General features: G+C 42.0%; 2 protein-coding genes across 3 annotated transcripts in view; both read left to right on the top strand.

Annotated features, from left to right (window-relative positions):
• F8 (coagulation factor VIII) overlaps positions 1–1,734 on the top strand; it is a 44,908-nt gene extending 43,174 nt beyond the window's left edge. For both annotated transcript variants that reach the window (XM_042479733.1, XM_042479732.1), the window contains exon 26: positions 266–1,734. In XM_042479733.1, coding sequence (XP_042335667.1) covers positions 266–421 — 156 coding nt within the window. In that variant the 3' untranslated portion in view covers positions 422–1,734. The remainder of the gene's footprint in view (positions 1–265) is intronic.
• A 4,356-nt stretch (positions 1,735–6,090) lies between these two features.
• On the top strand, positions 6,091–12,988 carry LOC121937154. The gene is made up of 2 exons (XM_042480088.1): positions 6,091–6,944; positions 12,855–12,988. The coding sequence occupies exons 1-2, from the start codon at positions 6,185–6,187 to the stop codon at positions 12,986–12,988; spliced, it is 894 nt and encodes a 297-aa protein (XP_042336022.1). The 5' UTR covers positions 6,091–6,184.
• Positions 12,989–17,163: the final 4,175 nt, after the last annotated feature.

Genomic DNA, 17,163 nt, shown 5'->3' on the forward strand with positions numbered 1-17,163 from the left:
TTACTGCCTTGGTGGGCATATATGAGCTCAGTGTGCTTTGTACCAAAGGCTAGCAGCCTGTAGCATTTCGGTGGTGTTTTTAAAGGTAACTCACTTTGAATAATAAGAACGCAACAGGTGATATGTAAGAACTGCAACTGATTCTTGAGAGTTTGGAACAGTAATTGTAGTGTCAAAAACTTTTATCAAGTAACTTTCCTAGTTCTAGTCTTTACCCCCAAGAAGACTGGCAAAATAACAGTTGTTATTCCTCTCTCCTTTTCAGATTTTCCAGGGAAATCAAGATCATCTCAGCCCAGTGATAAATTTCCTGGACTCTCCCATTTTTGTTCAGTATTTGAGGATACACCCAGTCCTCTGGAATAAGCACATTGCACTGCGGATGGAAATTTTAGGTTGTGACACTCAGCAAATGGCCTAGTAATGATAAACCTGTCTTTGATCTCCCTGGGGAACTTTCAGCCACCTGGAACACAGTGAAGTAAGATCTAGCGTCAGAACATGCTCAAAAGAAATGAACCACATTGCCTGTATATTTTTTGATAGCAGCAGTTTTGGATTGTATGAAGAATATTAAAGTAACTGGAAAACTATTTCTGCCTGAGAAGTGGGGTAGCTGTGTTAGGAGGAAAGCTACTTTTGATTCTAAGGGAAGTGTCTCTCCAGGGACAAACAGCAGTTTTCAGGAGGGGATTTTTCTTCCAGACCACGATGAGAGAAAAGGCTTTCAGGTCCTGTACCATGACATCTTCCCATTGTAGTTTTCATCTTGATAAAACCCATCTGAAGCCACTTTTTGATGTTTAGGAAAGTGTAGCTTTGAATTCCAGACACTTATTATATGTGTGGATTACAGTTCTAAGCATATTTACTTGGAGGTAAGTCCCACTGAATTAAATGAGATCTATTTTAGAGCAGGCAAGTATAGAAAGTGTAGGGTAAGGTAGGAAATGTTTCCTTAAAACAATGCAAAAGGGTTTTTTTAAAAAAAAAGAAAAAAAAAACCTAAATCCATACAATCTAATCTGCAACTTTTAACAGAAATAAACAAGGTTAACAGAATCTGCAATGTGCGACAATCCCTGCTGGATAATGCCAAGTGTGGATCTAGTTAGTCTAACATCCTATTTTCTCATCAAGGAAGACCCACTGTTTCTCTATGTGAAGCCGGCAAGCAAGCATGAAAGCCAACATGACATTTTTCCAGATCTGTTGGACTACAAACTCCATCGGCCCCCTCTGCTTGGCTAATTGTCAGAATTGATGGATGTTGTAGTCCAAAACATTTGGAATGGCCCAAACTGGCAAAGTTTATGGCTGGAATCCTGTTGGTTACATCCAGCTGGATTAGACTCATTCAATCCATCTTTTTTTTTTAATTGAGAGTCAACACACAACTAAATCCAATTGATTCAGTGGGTCTATTCTACTCAGGATTTCACCTCTGTCTCCTGAATAAAAGCTGTTGACAGACCTGTTTCCCTACATGGTTTTGTTTTATCCTCTGTTTAATATCTTGATAGCTGATAAACCTTTCAGATCCTCTGTACTCACAGCAGCTATAAAGAGTTGGTTCCACCAGATGAGCTATCGTTTTCCCAAATACTCTTCTATCAGCAAAAGTCAAATGGTGTCAGACCTTTCAATGTTACAAAACTGTTCACGTCCAGCATACTTAAATGTCTTTGCTATTTATGCTAAACCTCTGGGTTGTCAGAGGACAGTGCCACATAATTAAAGAGCATTTGTCTCATTAAGAGCTGTACTTTCATCTCTTTTTTCCTTCCCATGACTGATTCCTGAACTTTCCAGCAGTAGAATAAATTAATGCTGACTCTGCTGTGAACAAAGTCAGCATTAATATCAGATAATAATTAATTAGTGAGTGATACTTCATCCTGGCTTGTACTGTGGTTATTTCCTTTAAGCTCCTGGGATCCCAGAAAAACACTTTCCCAGTATCCTAATCCAGCATTCAAACCACTACACCCCAATGGCTCTCTAGGTTTTGGCAGTCATTTGGATCACTCTTACTTTTGTTCTACCTCCTCCCATACTCACCAACATGCACATTATAGGAAACTAATTTTCCCAATAATGGTGCTAATAAAGATGGGGTGGGTAACTTAGCAGGTATCTGGAGACCAAAATTCATCCTTTCTGGACACAATCCAGGAGGGAAAACCACATTATCATGAGCAGGAAATAATTTTTTTAAAAAATATTTTTATTAAGTTCTCTATTAATACACTATACAATCAAACAATCAACAAACCTCACACATATACAACCATCTCATACACACTCATATAGCATTATAATTATTATATCAATTCGTATTTCTATTATTCTATATTAGAGCTATATTTACTAACCTAAACAATAGCCTTTCGTCTTTTAATTTAGCAGTTGATCAGGTCCTTGGATCTTCCCTTTCTTTTCCCCTTCAAACTTTCCCTCTCTATCTCCAACCCTATCCATTCCTTTCTCTGTTCTTCTCTCTCTTTCCTTCATTTAGCAGGAAATAATTGTTTTAAAGGGGGTTTCCTTGTTTGCCATCAAAGTTTACCACGAAAATCCCATTACCACAAACAAAAAATACTAATTTTAATAGACTTTTTGAGATTTGCCACCAAAACAGCACAGGCAGATATTGATCACCTTTGTATAAAAACCCCCAATGTCTTCTGAGGTCCAGTATCAATATTTCCCCATGTAGTTGGGTGCAGTGAGGTCATAAACGTTGCCAGGTTCTATGTGCAAAGCATGGAACTCTGCTGGGGCCTGGAGGAGTTTAGGTATGATATGTGCTTATTTTTCTGAGCTTTGACCAGGTGCAAGTGGGAAATCTCTGACAACTTTGGAATTTGCTAAGTGTTCAGTGCTTTTCACAAAACCAACAGTACTAACAGAAATCATTGCAAAGGCTGTATGTGGATTTTGTGACTCAGCAAAGCCACCTCCGGCAGCTGGAGGTCTTGTTGGAACTATAGCTTACATTTTGGACTACAACTCTCAGAATCCCACAGCAAGGGACTCTGGCAATGTAATGAAAATGAAATGAAATTAAAATTTATTTCTATACCGCTATTCCTATACAGATCACAGCGGTTTACAACAAAATAGTCCAAACAAGTCACATTTTCAGCCTCTGGTATTTTTCCAGTGATGTAATCAAGTCTTTTATTTCAAGCCAAGTGTCAAGTCTCTGTCTTCAGATCTCAAGTCAAATCTCAAGTCCTACCAAGAAATTTTCAAGTCTCAAGTTGAATCTCAAGTCTGGGAGCCAACTTGTAACAGAAAAAGAGGAGCAGTGGCACATTTCTCAGGCGGGAACAGCAAACATCTTAAGCAATGGGCTTGAGGCAGAGGTTGAGATCTACTTGGTAGCCTGTCCTTGCTGCACATCAGAGGAGCGTAAGGTGGATTATACCTTTCCACCTCAAGCCCATTGCCTAATACATTTGTTGTTCCCTCTGAGAAATGCACCCCACACTTTGGGGGTAGATCTTGCCTGTTGCTCGAAGTGAATGATGCCACCAAGTCGGCTGCCAAAACTATACAAATCATGAGTCAAGTCGAGTCAGAGCATTTACTGCCAAATTGCGTCTAAGTCATTGAAGCGACTTAAGTCTGACTTGAGTCTGAGTCAATCGACTTGAGTCTACATCACTGTATTTTTCTGTTAAAGCCAAATGACAAGACAGCATTTTCCCCATTCCAAATCCTAAAGTTAACTGGACTGGCAATTTAATATTGTTCATCAATGGCAATGTGAGTTTTTTGCACTACCCCAGAAGACAGCAGGCAAATTGGGCACTGGGGTGAAAAGCACAAACAGCTCTCTCCTTTCAACACCTTGATAACATTTGTTGCCAGAGAAATCTGCTTAACAGTAAGGCCAGGGGAGGAAATTATATTCACATTATATTCATACATGAAAGGAGTGGGGTGTTTTGTCCTTTATATTAGGCACCCAAATGTCTTGAGCCATCTCTGTACACTGTACAAGTACAAAATGCATTTGGAAGTTATGTTTTCAGGTGTTCAAAATAGTAACAAGCAGTCAAAATTAAGACATCAAATGGAAGTATTTATTTCACTTAGCTCAGCCCTGTATTTCTTCGTAAAATTAATATATTGTCCATATTCATAAATGACGTGGTGCAGACATTTCTACCTTTATGATGGATTCCCATTCAAAAATATAAGATACTGTGACATCTTGTTCAGTTTGTGTAAAAGGACAAACTTTCCAGTCCTCAAATAGAGGGCATCATTTCTAATAAGGATTGTCTGTTAGGGATGTGAAAATACGTTGGCATGATCCCCACTGCATTTCTTAGGATTGCACCAGCATTCTTGTTCTATCCCAGTTTACAAGATTTTGCTACAAGTTGTATTAAAATGTGCACATACTTTTGTGTGCATTTTCTAAAAGTTTGTCTGAATCGAGCAATTTCCCCCACTTGTTTGAGCACATTTTAAAAAGAACAACAGGAGTGGGCAGTTGGCAGAAGTCAGGGGGACTGTGCTGATCATCCATTGAACATGTGGCAGGCAGAATTTCCCATGCCAACCTCTGTAGTGCCCATTTTTAATCTTCTGCAACAAATACCAGCCATGTTCCATTGGGGATGTGGGGTATTTGTTTTTGTACATATGCATGCACACCCTAGCAGTTTGAGACCCAGGAGTAACCTTTGAAAAAACAATGGAGGAAATCTAAAGAAATCAATTCCTTGTGCACTTTGGTTTTTAAAAAGCCTTTTCTGTGCCACTGGGAGAAGTAGTGCAATTTCTGCTATTATTCCCAGGGGATATGGGACCATTGGGGGTTGGGAGGGGGGGCACCACAGCACCTGAACAGACAGCTTTGGGGACAGCATAGGGCTTGGCTGTAGGCCATATGTCCCCACTCTCATTTTAAAATAGATGAATTTTTCATTGTGTGCATTTCTGCATGATTTTGCGTGCACTGATTTTTCTTTACGAAAAGCTGTACAAACCACAGAAACATATTTATTTTCAGGTGTATGTATGTGTGTGTGACAGAGAGAAAGAGTCATGTTTAACCATTCGTTTTTATGTTTGTGTGTAACAAGACTACAAAACGTCCCCAGGGCATATAGCTAGACTGGTTCTAAAATACCTCCCCAAAGATTTAGGAGAAAGGCTCCAAAGCAAAATGCTGCCTTCTGTCCCAGGGGCTTATATTTCACTCTGTACTACTGAAGAATTTAATTGACTGTGAAGCGGATGTCTGCCGTGACAAATGCTGTCATTTTCAGCATAGTCTGCTCTGTAGCACAGAGATGCTGGAGGATTAAATTGCTTTCAAATTGTGATTTCCTCTAGAATCAAAGCACACTTTGTAATAGAGGCATGGGTCACATAAAGTGCATCCACATGGCAGAAATAATCTAGTTTGGCACCACTTTAACTGGCATTGCTCAATGCTATGGAATTCTGGGAAGTGTAGCCTGTTGTGGCACCAGAGCAGAGTTGAGTAGAGTACCCAGCTAATTGCGGGCAATTGGTTTATTGATTGTAAACCACTAGAGCAAAATTTCACAGGATTTTATCACACTGGGAAAATCGGGGGTTTAACCAGCAATTAACCCGTGAAAATTGCACAATCGCAATTAAAGATTTTCATACAAATTATGCTAAAAAAGCCATTATTCTGGGAATAATGAGGGAATAACAAGGCAATAAACAGCAACAAATCATTCATTGGATTTCCCCGTCAATGATTTGTTGCTGTTTATTGCCAGTGTATTCCCGGGATAATGGCACTTTAATGTCGACGTAGTGTGAAAAGTCTTAATCGTGATTCCACAATTTTCATGGGTTAATCGCTGGTTTGTTTGTATGTGTGTATGTTTGTACACATGCATGGCCAAGATTGATGCTGTTCCAGATTTGATTCACTTGGACAGAGGAAAGCCTTTTGAGCTGACACAACCAGAAAACAGCACCACAGCAAACACTCCAATCACTGAGCAGGAGCTGTGAGCTTAGTTTATGATGTTTCACTGACCTCATAGAGCCCCCCTGGAGTAAGAGGAGAGTGGGAAGGAAGGAGACATAAGATGCTGGGCCAGGAACAGGCATAGCACACCAGCCAATCCAAGTGCTCAATGGCCAACCAAGATTGAGGCCGATCTTGATCCAAGGCATAATGGCACTGCCAGTAATGACTCTCCTTCTGCTGGCAACATATACTGCTTACATTAATACGGCCATTCATGATCCGAAGACCACCATATTAAACGACGTATTAGAGTTCCTCAACCCTGAACAATGCCATGAGGTCTGCCTCACACTCACCATCCTGCCAAAGGATCGCCTCTCTCCAAGCCAACAGCAAGACATCTCCAACATGGAGCAGTGCAAAGAAAGCCTCCACCACTGGCTGAAGATGCAGAGAAATGCTGTGGATTGGGATAGCCTGGCCCGAGCTTTCCGACAAATTGGGCGCCCTGACATCTCCCGGGAGCTGAAGAAGAGACTCCGTGAGAACAGGAGTTTGGAACCGAAATGGAGCCTGGAGGAGACTCAAACCAGGGAGGGGCCCAGGTCAGCTCTGCTCTGTGAAGAGGAAGCCCCCTTCCAGAGCACCCATCACAAACCCACCCAGAAGCGCCAGAGAACCTTACTGAAGGAAGAGTGCTGTGAGCCAATGGCTTCCTTCCTGACATGGTTGTCGCTTTCTCTCCACAACCTGCCCAAGTATATTGGCCAAAATGCCAAGCTGCTCACTGCATTGAGCTTCTGTATCATTTTGTTCTGGATGTTGCGTCAGTGCTTTTTGAGTGCTGACACCCCGCCTCGGGACAGAATTAACTACATAGTGATCTGTAACCGGATTATGGACGAAAATGACACACAGGATCTGGATGACTCAGAGGAGGAGGAATGGGAGAATGCAGAAGAAGAAGGAGGAGGAGGAGGAGGAGGAGGAGGAGAAGAAGAAGAAGAAGAAGAAGAAGAAGAAGAAGAAGAAGAAGAAGAAGAAGAAGAAGATGATGATTCACTCTTTGAACAAATGCAGTGAAACATGAGATAAACTGATCAAATTAAATGTATGCACTTGTGGATCTTTGGTTGGAGCTCAGCCCAGCAATTTACCTTGGGCACAGCTTAACACAGTGATGGCCAAGTGCCTAGACTAAAAGGTCTTCTGGAACTTCCGGTGCCAAGGGCAAGATTTCTGCCCTCCAGAGACAGAACTTTTAATCTCCAAGGGCAGGACTTCCACCCTCTGGGGGTGGGACTTCTTCCCCCGCCCTTCTGGGCCTTCAGATGCCTCTGCAGAGAGCTGAAAGCCTGGGGTGCAAGGGAAGAAGACGAGGAACAGGTGCATGCTTCTTCTTCCTCCTTCCCCTATGCCATTCCTGGCCTCCAGCTGCCTCCACAGAGGCAACTGGAGGCCAGGGAGGGTCTGGAAGGAGGAGGAAGAGGCATGCACCTCTTCCTCTTCCTCCCTCACACTGTCCCTGGTGTCCAGCTGCCTCCAAAGAGACAGCTGAAAGCAGGGGAGGGTTGAGAAGCAGTAGAAACAGGCGCACACTTCTTCTTCCTCCTCTCACCTCTGTGTGCTGGGGGAAATGGCATTGCGTGCCATCTTTGGCATGCGTGCCATAGGTTTGCCATCACAGGCTTAACACATTTGCCTGAATACAGTTGCTCATCTCAACTAGTATGGACCCATTGCATCGATGAAATTCCCTGGAGAGTTAACTTACCAAGTTTCCATTGACCTGATCCCCCATAGATGGGGGACACTTGGCATAAGGAGACTATGTGTGGAAGGGATCTAGGAGTCCTAGTAGGCCACAAGTTGAACATGAGTCAACAGTGTGATGCGGCAGCTAAAAAAGGCCAATATGATTTTAGGCTGCATCAGTAGAAGTATTGTGTCTAGATCAAAGGAAGTAATAGTGCCACTCTATTCTGCTCTGATCAGGCCTTACCTGGAATAGTAGTTTTGGGCACCACAGCTAAAAAAGGATGTTGACAAGCTGGAGCATGTCCAAAGGAGGGTGACTAAAATGGTGAAGGGTCTGAAAACCATGCACTATGAGGAACAATTGAGGGAGCTGGGTATGTTTAGCCTGAAAAAGAGATGGTTAAGAGGTGATATGATAGCCCTGTTTAAATATTTGAATGGATGTCATATTGAGGATGGAGCAAACTTGTTTTCTACTGCTCCAGAGAATAAGACCCATAACAATGGATGCAAGCTACAGAAAAAAGAGATTCCATCTCAACATTAGGAAGAACATCCGTTCCTGACAGTAAGTGCTGTTCAACAGTGGGACACAGTCCCTCAGGGTGTGGTGGAGTCTCCATCCTTAGAGGTCTTTAAATAGAGACTGGATGGACATATGTCAATGGGGATGCTTTGATTGAGAGTTTCTGCATGGCAGGGGGGGGTTTCGACTGGATGGTCCTTCTGGTCTCTTCCAACTCCTTCTGGTCTTTTCCAATTCTATGATGGTTTTGCTCTGCTTGAGATGAAGAATTGGATTTAGGCCAGTAGATGTTCAGAAAATGCATTCCAATGTTCTGTCAGCTGATAAGTCAGTAGGAGCATGTGAGAAGCTTTTCTGGCTACAACCTGGCAAAAGGGATACACACCAGTCATTTTAAAAAATTGTATACTTTGGCTATTGACAGCAATCTTGTGTTAAATAATGTACCAATGTGGCAAGGCTGGGTGTGAACTAAGCAATAACTAATTATGTCCATTCAGTATGACACAAAAGCTCAGCTGGCATAGTGTGAACTGCAGACAAGGCAAAGACTGGTCATTATCTTGCAACCAGTAGCATCACCAGGTTTGATTATAGCTGGTGTGGCGGGGCTATGGGGGGGGGGCACAGCTGTGGCCTGCTTCAACCTCCCCTCCCAATGTCTTGCTCACATGCCAGCCCTCCTTGGTCCAACATGGTGGCCTCCCTTGCCTCCCCCACTTGCTTGCGCACTCGTCCACCCGTCCAGGGTGCAAGGCACATATGGCAGCGGGAAGGGACAGAATATGAGCCACCTCAGCTCCCTTGGTGAGAGAGCCAGGACAGTGGTGAAGCCACAAAGTACTCAACCATCTTCAGCCACCATCCCAGCTCCCTCCTGGAGAAAGCTGGGATGGCGGTGAAGCCATGAGGAGCATGCCCAGCCCTCTACCACCTTCATTGCCACCTCAGCTCCCTTCATGGGGAGACAGCCAGGGTGGCAGCAAAGCCACAGGGGGCATTCCCACATACACCCCATAGCAGGAAGACTTGACTGGGTGTCACCCCTTCTCTGGGGTGTCATCTGCTGTGCTCTGCACCTCCGCACCCATCTAGTGATGCCACAACTTGCAGCCTAACACAGTAGAGCACATCGAGCCATTAAGTGCTGCAAGCAGGAGAAAGTGAAAATCATTAACATAATAACATCAACAAAAGCAACACATTTAAGTCAAGGGTGTAGCTACAGAGGGAGGGAACAAAATGAGGTCACTGAACCTCCAAATGAAAAGTATGCCTCCTCAATGCAATTTTCTGCAATCCTTTAATTTCTAGCCTTGAGGAGAGTAAGATATTGAAATTCATTGACACCTTGAACTCTTCCATTTGCTGTGTACACATTTCGTTGTTAACTTTGTCCGCCACTTTTCTTTGGATGCCTAACCTGTGTTTCGGCAGACTCAGTTGAAGTTTTAAGTTACTGCAATGCTAGACATTTGGGGAGTGAATGGAAATTTCATTTTGGGAAGGTAGAATTCTTATTTTTTGGTGGAGGAGGGGCACAATGTCTGATTTCATCACCACCCCATCACTACACCCCTGTATGATGGAAATCATAATGTCTAAAATCTAGTGGTGCTACAGATCTCATACAACAGCCATGGTGAACCCATGGCATGCATGCCAGAGATGGCATGCAGCACCCCCTCTGTGGGCATGCAAGGCCATTGGTGAGTGGAGGGAAGGAGGGAAGGAGAGCAGGGAGGAAGAAGAGGAGGAGGAGGTAGTGGCACCTGCCCCATGCCTCTAGCCAACCGCCCACCACCAGTGAGAGCCAGAAGGAGAGAGGAAAAGGAGGAGAAGGAAGAGGAGAAGGCAGAGGAAGTGTTGGCAGTGTGGCATTTCATCAGAGGGGGGTTTGCTATTGCTAGCCTGAGGCTGAGAAAATGTGACTTGGGTTTTTTCCCCTGGAGGTCCCAGCACCAGAAGTCCATCCCCCTGAAGTCTCCCTGCTGGCACCGGGTGACACTCGGTGCAGGAACACCACTGAGTTTGGGCACTTGGTCTCTGAAAGGTTTGCCATCACTTTGCTAGAGAATAAAATTGCTTTTAAGCTGTGATTTCTGCTAGAATCAAGGAACACTTTGTAGTGGAGGCACTGGGGTCACATATGGTGCGTCCACACAGCAGAATTAATCCAGTTTGACACTGCTTTCCATGGCTCAATCCTATGCAATTCTGGGAACTATAGTTTGTTGTGGCACCAGAGCAGAACTCACAAAGGCATCATTATACATAAAAATGTATTTTTCTCGAGAAATTTCAATAATCTAATAATATATGAAGCAACAAAAGGACTACATTTAAGTTAGAAGTGGATAAAGGTAAACAGATGCATTATGCTAAACAGACTGTAATTTAGGAAGGACAAACAATGTTACTATAACATAGGTAGTTATTAATTGACTCGGATCATCTAGAAGATAAGAACGTGGGATGGAAGATAAACTTTGGTCATTTATTTACTGTAAAACAATTGTGTAAGACAATGATGTTGTAATTTTAATACAAAGTGGGGAGGCGTTAGGGTTGATGATGTAATTTAAAATTAATTTTAAAAATTTAAAATTGTATTTTAAGATACATATGCTTCGAAATGCACACTTTGAAAACAAATTGCAGATGAACGCAGAAATGAAGAGAAACACGATTATGAATAAACACATGTAAAACAGCCAAGACTAGAAACAGTTAGCCTTCCTCCAGATTATTTATTTATTCCTCTGTGCACTGGTTGTGGTGGTACAGAAGTGCAGGATCCTACTAGGATGATAGTCCCGTGGAGAGTCCAAAAGCGCAGGTGGCTCTGTTGCTCTAAAACGGTTTCTAGGAGGAACAGATCTTTGCTAAAGCCACCCTCGATCACAGGCATACCTCAGTTTCCCATGCTCCCAGTTGCTGTGGGAGCCAAAGTTAACTCAGAGGGATCAGAGCCATCTGTTGCGGGTGCATGCGTGGGGTCCATTTTAGCCTTTCAACCCATAGCAGCACCCCTATTAGTGCCCCGAGATGCTTTTGTTTTAAATTCAGTAATTGCTGGGTTTAGGCTTAAATAAACGAATCTCATATATTTTTGCTCCTACACCCCATATGCTTATATTTTACAGATTCTTCCAGACCCAAATAGAGCGATTTGCGCAACTGTAAGAGGTTTTGTTGTGTACCGGCCAGAGAAGCAAGTAGGTGGCATTACACTTGTGTGACGCAAGAAAGCCATGGATCTAATTTGGAAAGAAATGGCATGTCTCCATATGCTGTGCCTAGTGGTTTTTGCATCCTGCACCCAGGGCAATGACAGGGCTGAGCTGACATCCCCTGCATTTGATGCTGTTTACAGGTTTAGAAGGCTCATCACACAGAAGCAGCTCAGAAGCCATTTTCTGTCACTGCAGAAGAATGCAAAGCAAAGAGAGCAAGACACAGGCCACAAAATCCACCGTGAGATTTTAATTTTTTTTCTTTAAATAGCCCCACTGATGGCAGTATCAGCAAGTAGGAAGGGCTCATTTTGTAAGGAAAACAAAACCCCCAAACAAGAATAACAACTACCCTCCTATTTTGAATCCCATTCTGACCAACAACTTGCTTATTGGAGGATCCATGCTTAGTAGTATGTTCTGTCGTGGCATAAATTAGACTGAAGGCTCAGTTTATGATATCCAGGTTCTCAGGCATCAGTTTGAAGGATGTATGTATGATTGTTTTTGCAACAGATTCTGAAGAATCCATAAGGGATGCAAGTATTTTCACACTTGTATGGTTTTGGATGCAGGACCTTAAAGTAACACCACATGCTGTAGACTGTATTTCTGAGGACAGCAATGGCAAACCACCTCTGAGTATTCCTTGCCTAGGAAATTCATGGGGTCACTATAAGCCAGCCGGTGATTTGAAGGCAACTATGTACACACACAACTGGAGATGCGGTGGCTTAGTGGTTAAGATGCCAGTTCTGATGGTTGGAAGATCAGAAGGTTGGCAGTTTGAGACCTGAGTGCTGCATGAAGGGGTGAGCTCCTGTCACTAGTCCCAGCTTCTGCCAACCTAGCAGTTCGAAAGCATGCAAATGCAAGTATAGATAGATAGGTATCACTTAAGTGGGAAGGTAACAGCATTTGGTGCAGTCCTGTTGCCCACATGACCACCAGAGCAGTCCTTGGACAATGCTGGCTTTTCAGCTTAGAAACGGAGATGAGCACCAACCCCTGCAGTCGGTTATGAGGGACTACCTTTACCTTTAAGCAAACACATAGGGCAAAAAAATGAAGCCATAGTTACTACGTCTAGTTAAGCCAGCTGCCCCACATTTGGGCTACTGCTTGGTTTCAAATGGTTTAGAAAAAAAGTACAGAATTCCATAAATCCCAGTGATATGTTTTACCTTTCCTAGTCCATGATTAATCCATCTCACTGGGAAATGTGTTGACTTAGGAACACACACAGGCAGATCCTCTTGCAGCCCTTCCATTTGTCCTTTCAGAGAAAGCCATTCCCTTTTGTGCCTTCCTGTCTTTGGCACTGAAAAGCATCCTGTCTCCCCTGTTGTCTCTGCAGGCATCCGCCGGTCCTGGCTGTCAGACTACCTGGATGATCTTTGGTCTCACATCTACAATTCCTTCCCCAGAGGTGCTTTGTATGCCTTCCCGGTTGCTTTGGTGATCATGTTTCTTCTTTGCTGTGCCACGTAAGTGGGTAGCGGAATAGGTATTAACATGAACCTCTATCAGTGTTGTGACAAGTGATTTATAATATGTTTTCCTTTAACACATAGGTTTTCATCTATACCACAATTGATAGGCATGCTTCAGCAATAATTATTTTTCATGCAAATTGGTTAAATCCCATGCAGAAATGGGATTTTAAAATCTGCGTTTGCGAGTTGTTCTTCAGATGTGTTGGCATCAATGAGAAATAACGCGACATTAATCCCAATGCAAAGTCGACAAAACACACTCCTTACTTTCAGAAAGTACCCACTTTTGTGGGTATCTCCCCACTTTAAATCAAGTTTGTGCACGGGACCCATCCCATGCGATATTAAACCCCATTGTGGATTTTAAATGGATGTGAAAGGAGAAAAGCAGTTTTAACCGTTACAATACCATTTGGAACTCTCAGTGCAATGAACCAAAAGAAGTCTACGTCACACAGCTTTGCAGGCAGAATCCACTGCAGCATCACACCAAGATAATAGCAGCAGCACCTTTAAGAAGAAAAATAGAGGCTGAGAAGATCCTACAACGGAGCTTGGGCTGCAGAAATCTCTGCATGTGGTTATGCGTTGACTGCACCTTGCACTGAGTGGCAGTACAACTGAATCCACATGAAAAAATGCCACCAAATGCACAGCCATGTCTCTTAGACAATTTGCATGTGCACTGACTCCGTTCTCCAGGTGCAAGACACTGCCTAGTATTAGAACTGGTTTCTTTCCTACTTATGTTACTGAACAGAACCCTAGACCTCTGACCTAAAATCCTTCCTTGATGTCAGGACTGAACAGCCTCTCTGATTTTATCTTCTGCAATTCAAGAAACAGACTTTCTGTGGATGTCATAAGATGCCCTGGCTCAACCTTGCTCAGTTAGTCTGTCTCTTTGCAACAGTCATGTTCAGCCCGCCTGCTATTTCAGTGGCAGGCTTCAAATAACATACTTTTAGAGACAGGAAGAAACACACAGCTAGACAGAGGAAACCTGTTTTGAAATATAACACCCACAAACCTCTACAGAGGCAGCAAAGCAAAACACATCTCCAGTGTCAAAGATCACTCCAGACCACCTAAGTAACTTGAGGTCAAGAAGAACACCATAATACAATAATAGCTTTTCGTGTTATTTTTGGAAATGTCAATGACAGCTCTGAAATAAATGTGGATCGTCAGAGCAGCTCGCTTTCCCAAAAATGTGCTTAATCATGGATTATATTTAACTCTCTCTGAAGTAGCACCGTTTGATTTTCTTCCAAACCAGATTTCAGTCCTGCATGGTCTGGAGGGAGTTAGTTCAATGAAGAACTAACTGCCTTTGCTATTCTTCTGGATGTAAATAATGGGGTAGTGGAAGCAGGAGATGCTTAAATGCCCTATAAGCACCACATGCCATCTGATCTTGGAAGCTACACAGGTTCAGCTCTGGTTAGTACTTGGATGGGAGACCACCAACAAGTACCGGCTGCATTTCAGAGAAAGGAACTGGCAAAACCACCTCTAAGTATTCCTTGCCTAAGAAAGCCCTATGAAATGAATGGGGTTGCCATAAGTCAACAGGCAACTTGAAGTAACACACATGGAGGATCCAGATCTTAGTCCAAAGCCCTGAGTCTTTTTTATTAGCAGGGACAAATACATCTACCACTTCTGCAGTGCGTTTTTGGACCCTTGCGACACAGACTGTTGCGATTGAGTTTGAACATTAAAACTGCATACTGCAATAGTGCTTATAGACACTATAGGTTTAAAAAAGAGAGTTCTTTGCACAGGATGATAGGATGGAGCTTGTCTGTCCATGATAGAGGTTTTGAGACAGCTAAGGGATATATAAAACAATAATAATAATTCTGGATGCTCTCATGAGATTCTATATTGAATTTTATGGCAACATATGCACCAAATTATATTGCTGACTGTGCTCCTGGGCCTTTAATAACTACAAGCCAGATTGCAATTCAGCAGATACAGATCTTTCCAATATTGCAGCATCCGTGCTGGGAAAAAGGAAATACACACACACACACAGAGAGAGAGAAAGATAAGCTGGCAACATTAACAGGATTTTATTGATTTAGTGATCTATTTCTTCTTTCTCTTTTTACTTTACTGTACTAGAATCCTTCTGGAATGAAGAGGGCCTTCCAGGAGCTATCAGCATCGAAATTCCCAGATGGAGAGGCTCAGCTTCACTTTGCTTGCCAAGAAAGTCCTGGGGAGCTTGAAAACAAAGTACTGTTTGGGACTTCAATTTTCAGAAGCCTTTCACCAGCGAGGATACTACAATGCTGGCTAGGGTTTTCTAGAAGTATTATCCCTAAATGTAACTTTTGAGAGGGTCTCATATTGCCTTTTCTGAGTATTCAGGGACCAAACCCCCAAAACAATAGCAACAACAAAAGTTCTGTTGTTGTCATTCTTCTTGCAGAGATGACGTTGTCTTATTTGGAGTGATGCTGGTGTACCTAAGGGTGGTTTGAAAGGATGTGAAATATGAACAGTCAAATAAACATATTCCATTTATCTGCATTACTGGGTGTAATCCATAAATGTTATGCAGTGTGTTGTTCTGGCTCTCCGTCACTTTCTGAAAGACTGGATTGAAATGACTTAGGATGCATCCAGACTGGTTGACGTATTCTAGATTTCATTCTTGTTCGTTCCCATTTTATTTTGGTCATCCATACACGTTTTGTTTGCCAGCGTAGCGTCGTGGTTTGAGTGTTGGACTATGACTTTGGAAACCAGGGTTCGATTCACAGCTTGGCCATGAAACCTACTGGGCAAGTCACACATTCTCAGCCTCAGGAGGAGTCAATGGCAAACCTCCTCTGAACAAATCTTCCCCAAAAAAACCCATGATAGGTTTGTCTTAGGGTTGCTGTAAGTTGGAAATGACTTCAAAGCACACAACAACAACAGCATATACTCTGTGTGTGTGGTGTGTGTGTATAAACACACAGGGTATACAGTGTGTGTGTGTATATACATACAGGGTATACATAGTGTCTGTGTATATGTGTATATATAAACACAGAGTATACATATTGTGTGTGTGCACGTGCATATATATATATATATATATATATATGAGTATAGAGTGTATGTGCCTATATATATATATATATATAACCGACACATAGAGTATACATATACTTAATGTCTCTCTCTGTGTGTATACACACAGTATAAATATACTGTATACTGTGTGTGTGTGTGTACATATATATATAGTGTGTGTGTGCACACAAATACATATAGAACACACACATAGAGTATACATATACACTGTGTGTTCGTGTGTGTATAAACACACACAAACAGTATACATGCATTGTGTGTGTATATATAAACACACATACACAGACTATATATACTGTGTGTCTATATATATATATATATATATATATATATATATACACACATAGACATAGACATATAAACACAGAGTATACATAGTGTCTGTGTATAAACATAATATACATATATACAGAACATACACATTGAATATACATATACTGAATGTCTGTGTGTGTGTATGTGTGTACATATACAGATAGGGAGAGAGAATATAAATTATCTATATATATATGTGTGTGTGTATAGATTAGATATAGATATAGAGTATACAGTGTGCACAAACACACATATATAGAACATACACAGAGTATTTGTATACTCTATGTGTGTTTATATATATAGAAGGGGAGCATACATATACTGTGTGTGTGTTTCTGTGTGTGTGTATGTATGTATATACATATACATATGGAGAGAGAATACACAGAATATGCATATACTGAATGTCTCTCTCTCTCTGTGCGTGCATATATACATAGAATAAATATACTGTGTGTAAATATAAAGTCTGCACACACACACACATATAGAACACACAAAGAGTATACATATACTCTGTATATGTGTGTGTGTGTGTATTTAAAGAAACACATATGCAGAGCAGACATATACTGAGCTGTGTGGATATGTGTTTATATGCAGCATATATACACATAGGATATATATATATATAGTGTGTGTGTGTGTGTGTGTGTGTATATATATATATATATATACACACACACACATACACCCAGAGACACACATACAGAGTATACATATACTGTGTGTGTGCATATACATATATATAATCAG

This window comes from Sceloporus undulatus, chromosome 7 (genome assembly GCF_019175285.1).
Source record: "Sceloporus undulatus isolate JIND9_A2432 ecotype Alabama chromosome 7, SceUnd_v1.1, whole genome shotgun sequence".
NCBI lineage: Eukaryota > Metazoa > Chordata > Lepidosauria > Squamata > Phrynosomatidae > Sceloporus > Sceloporus undulatus.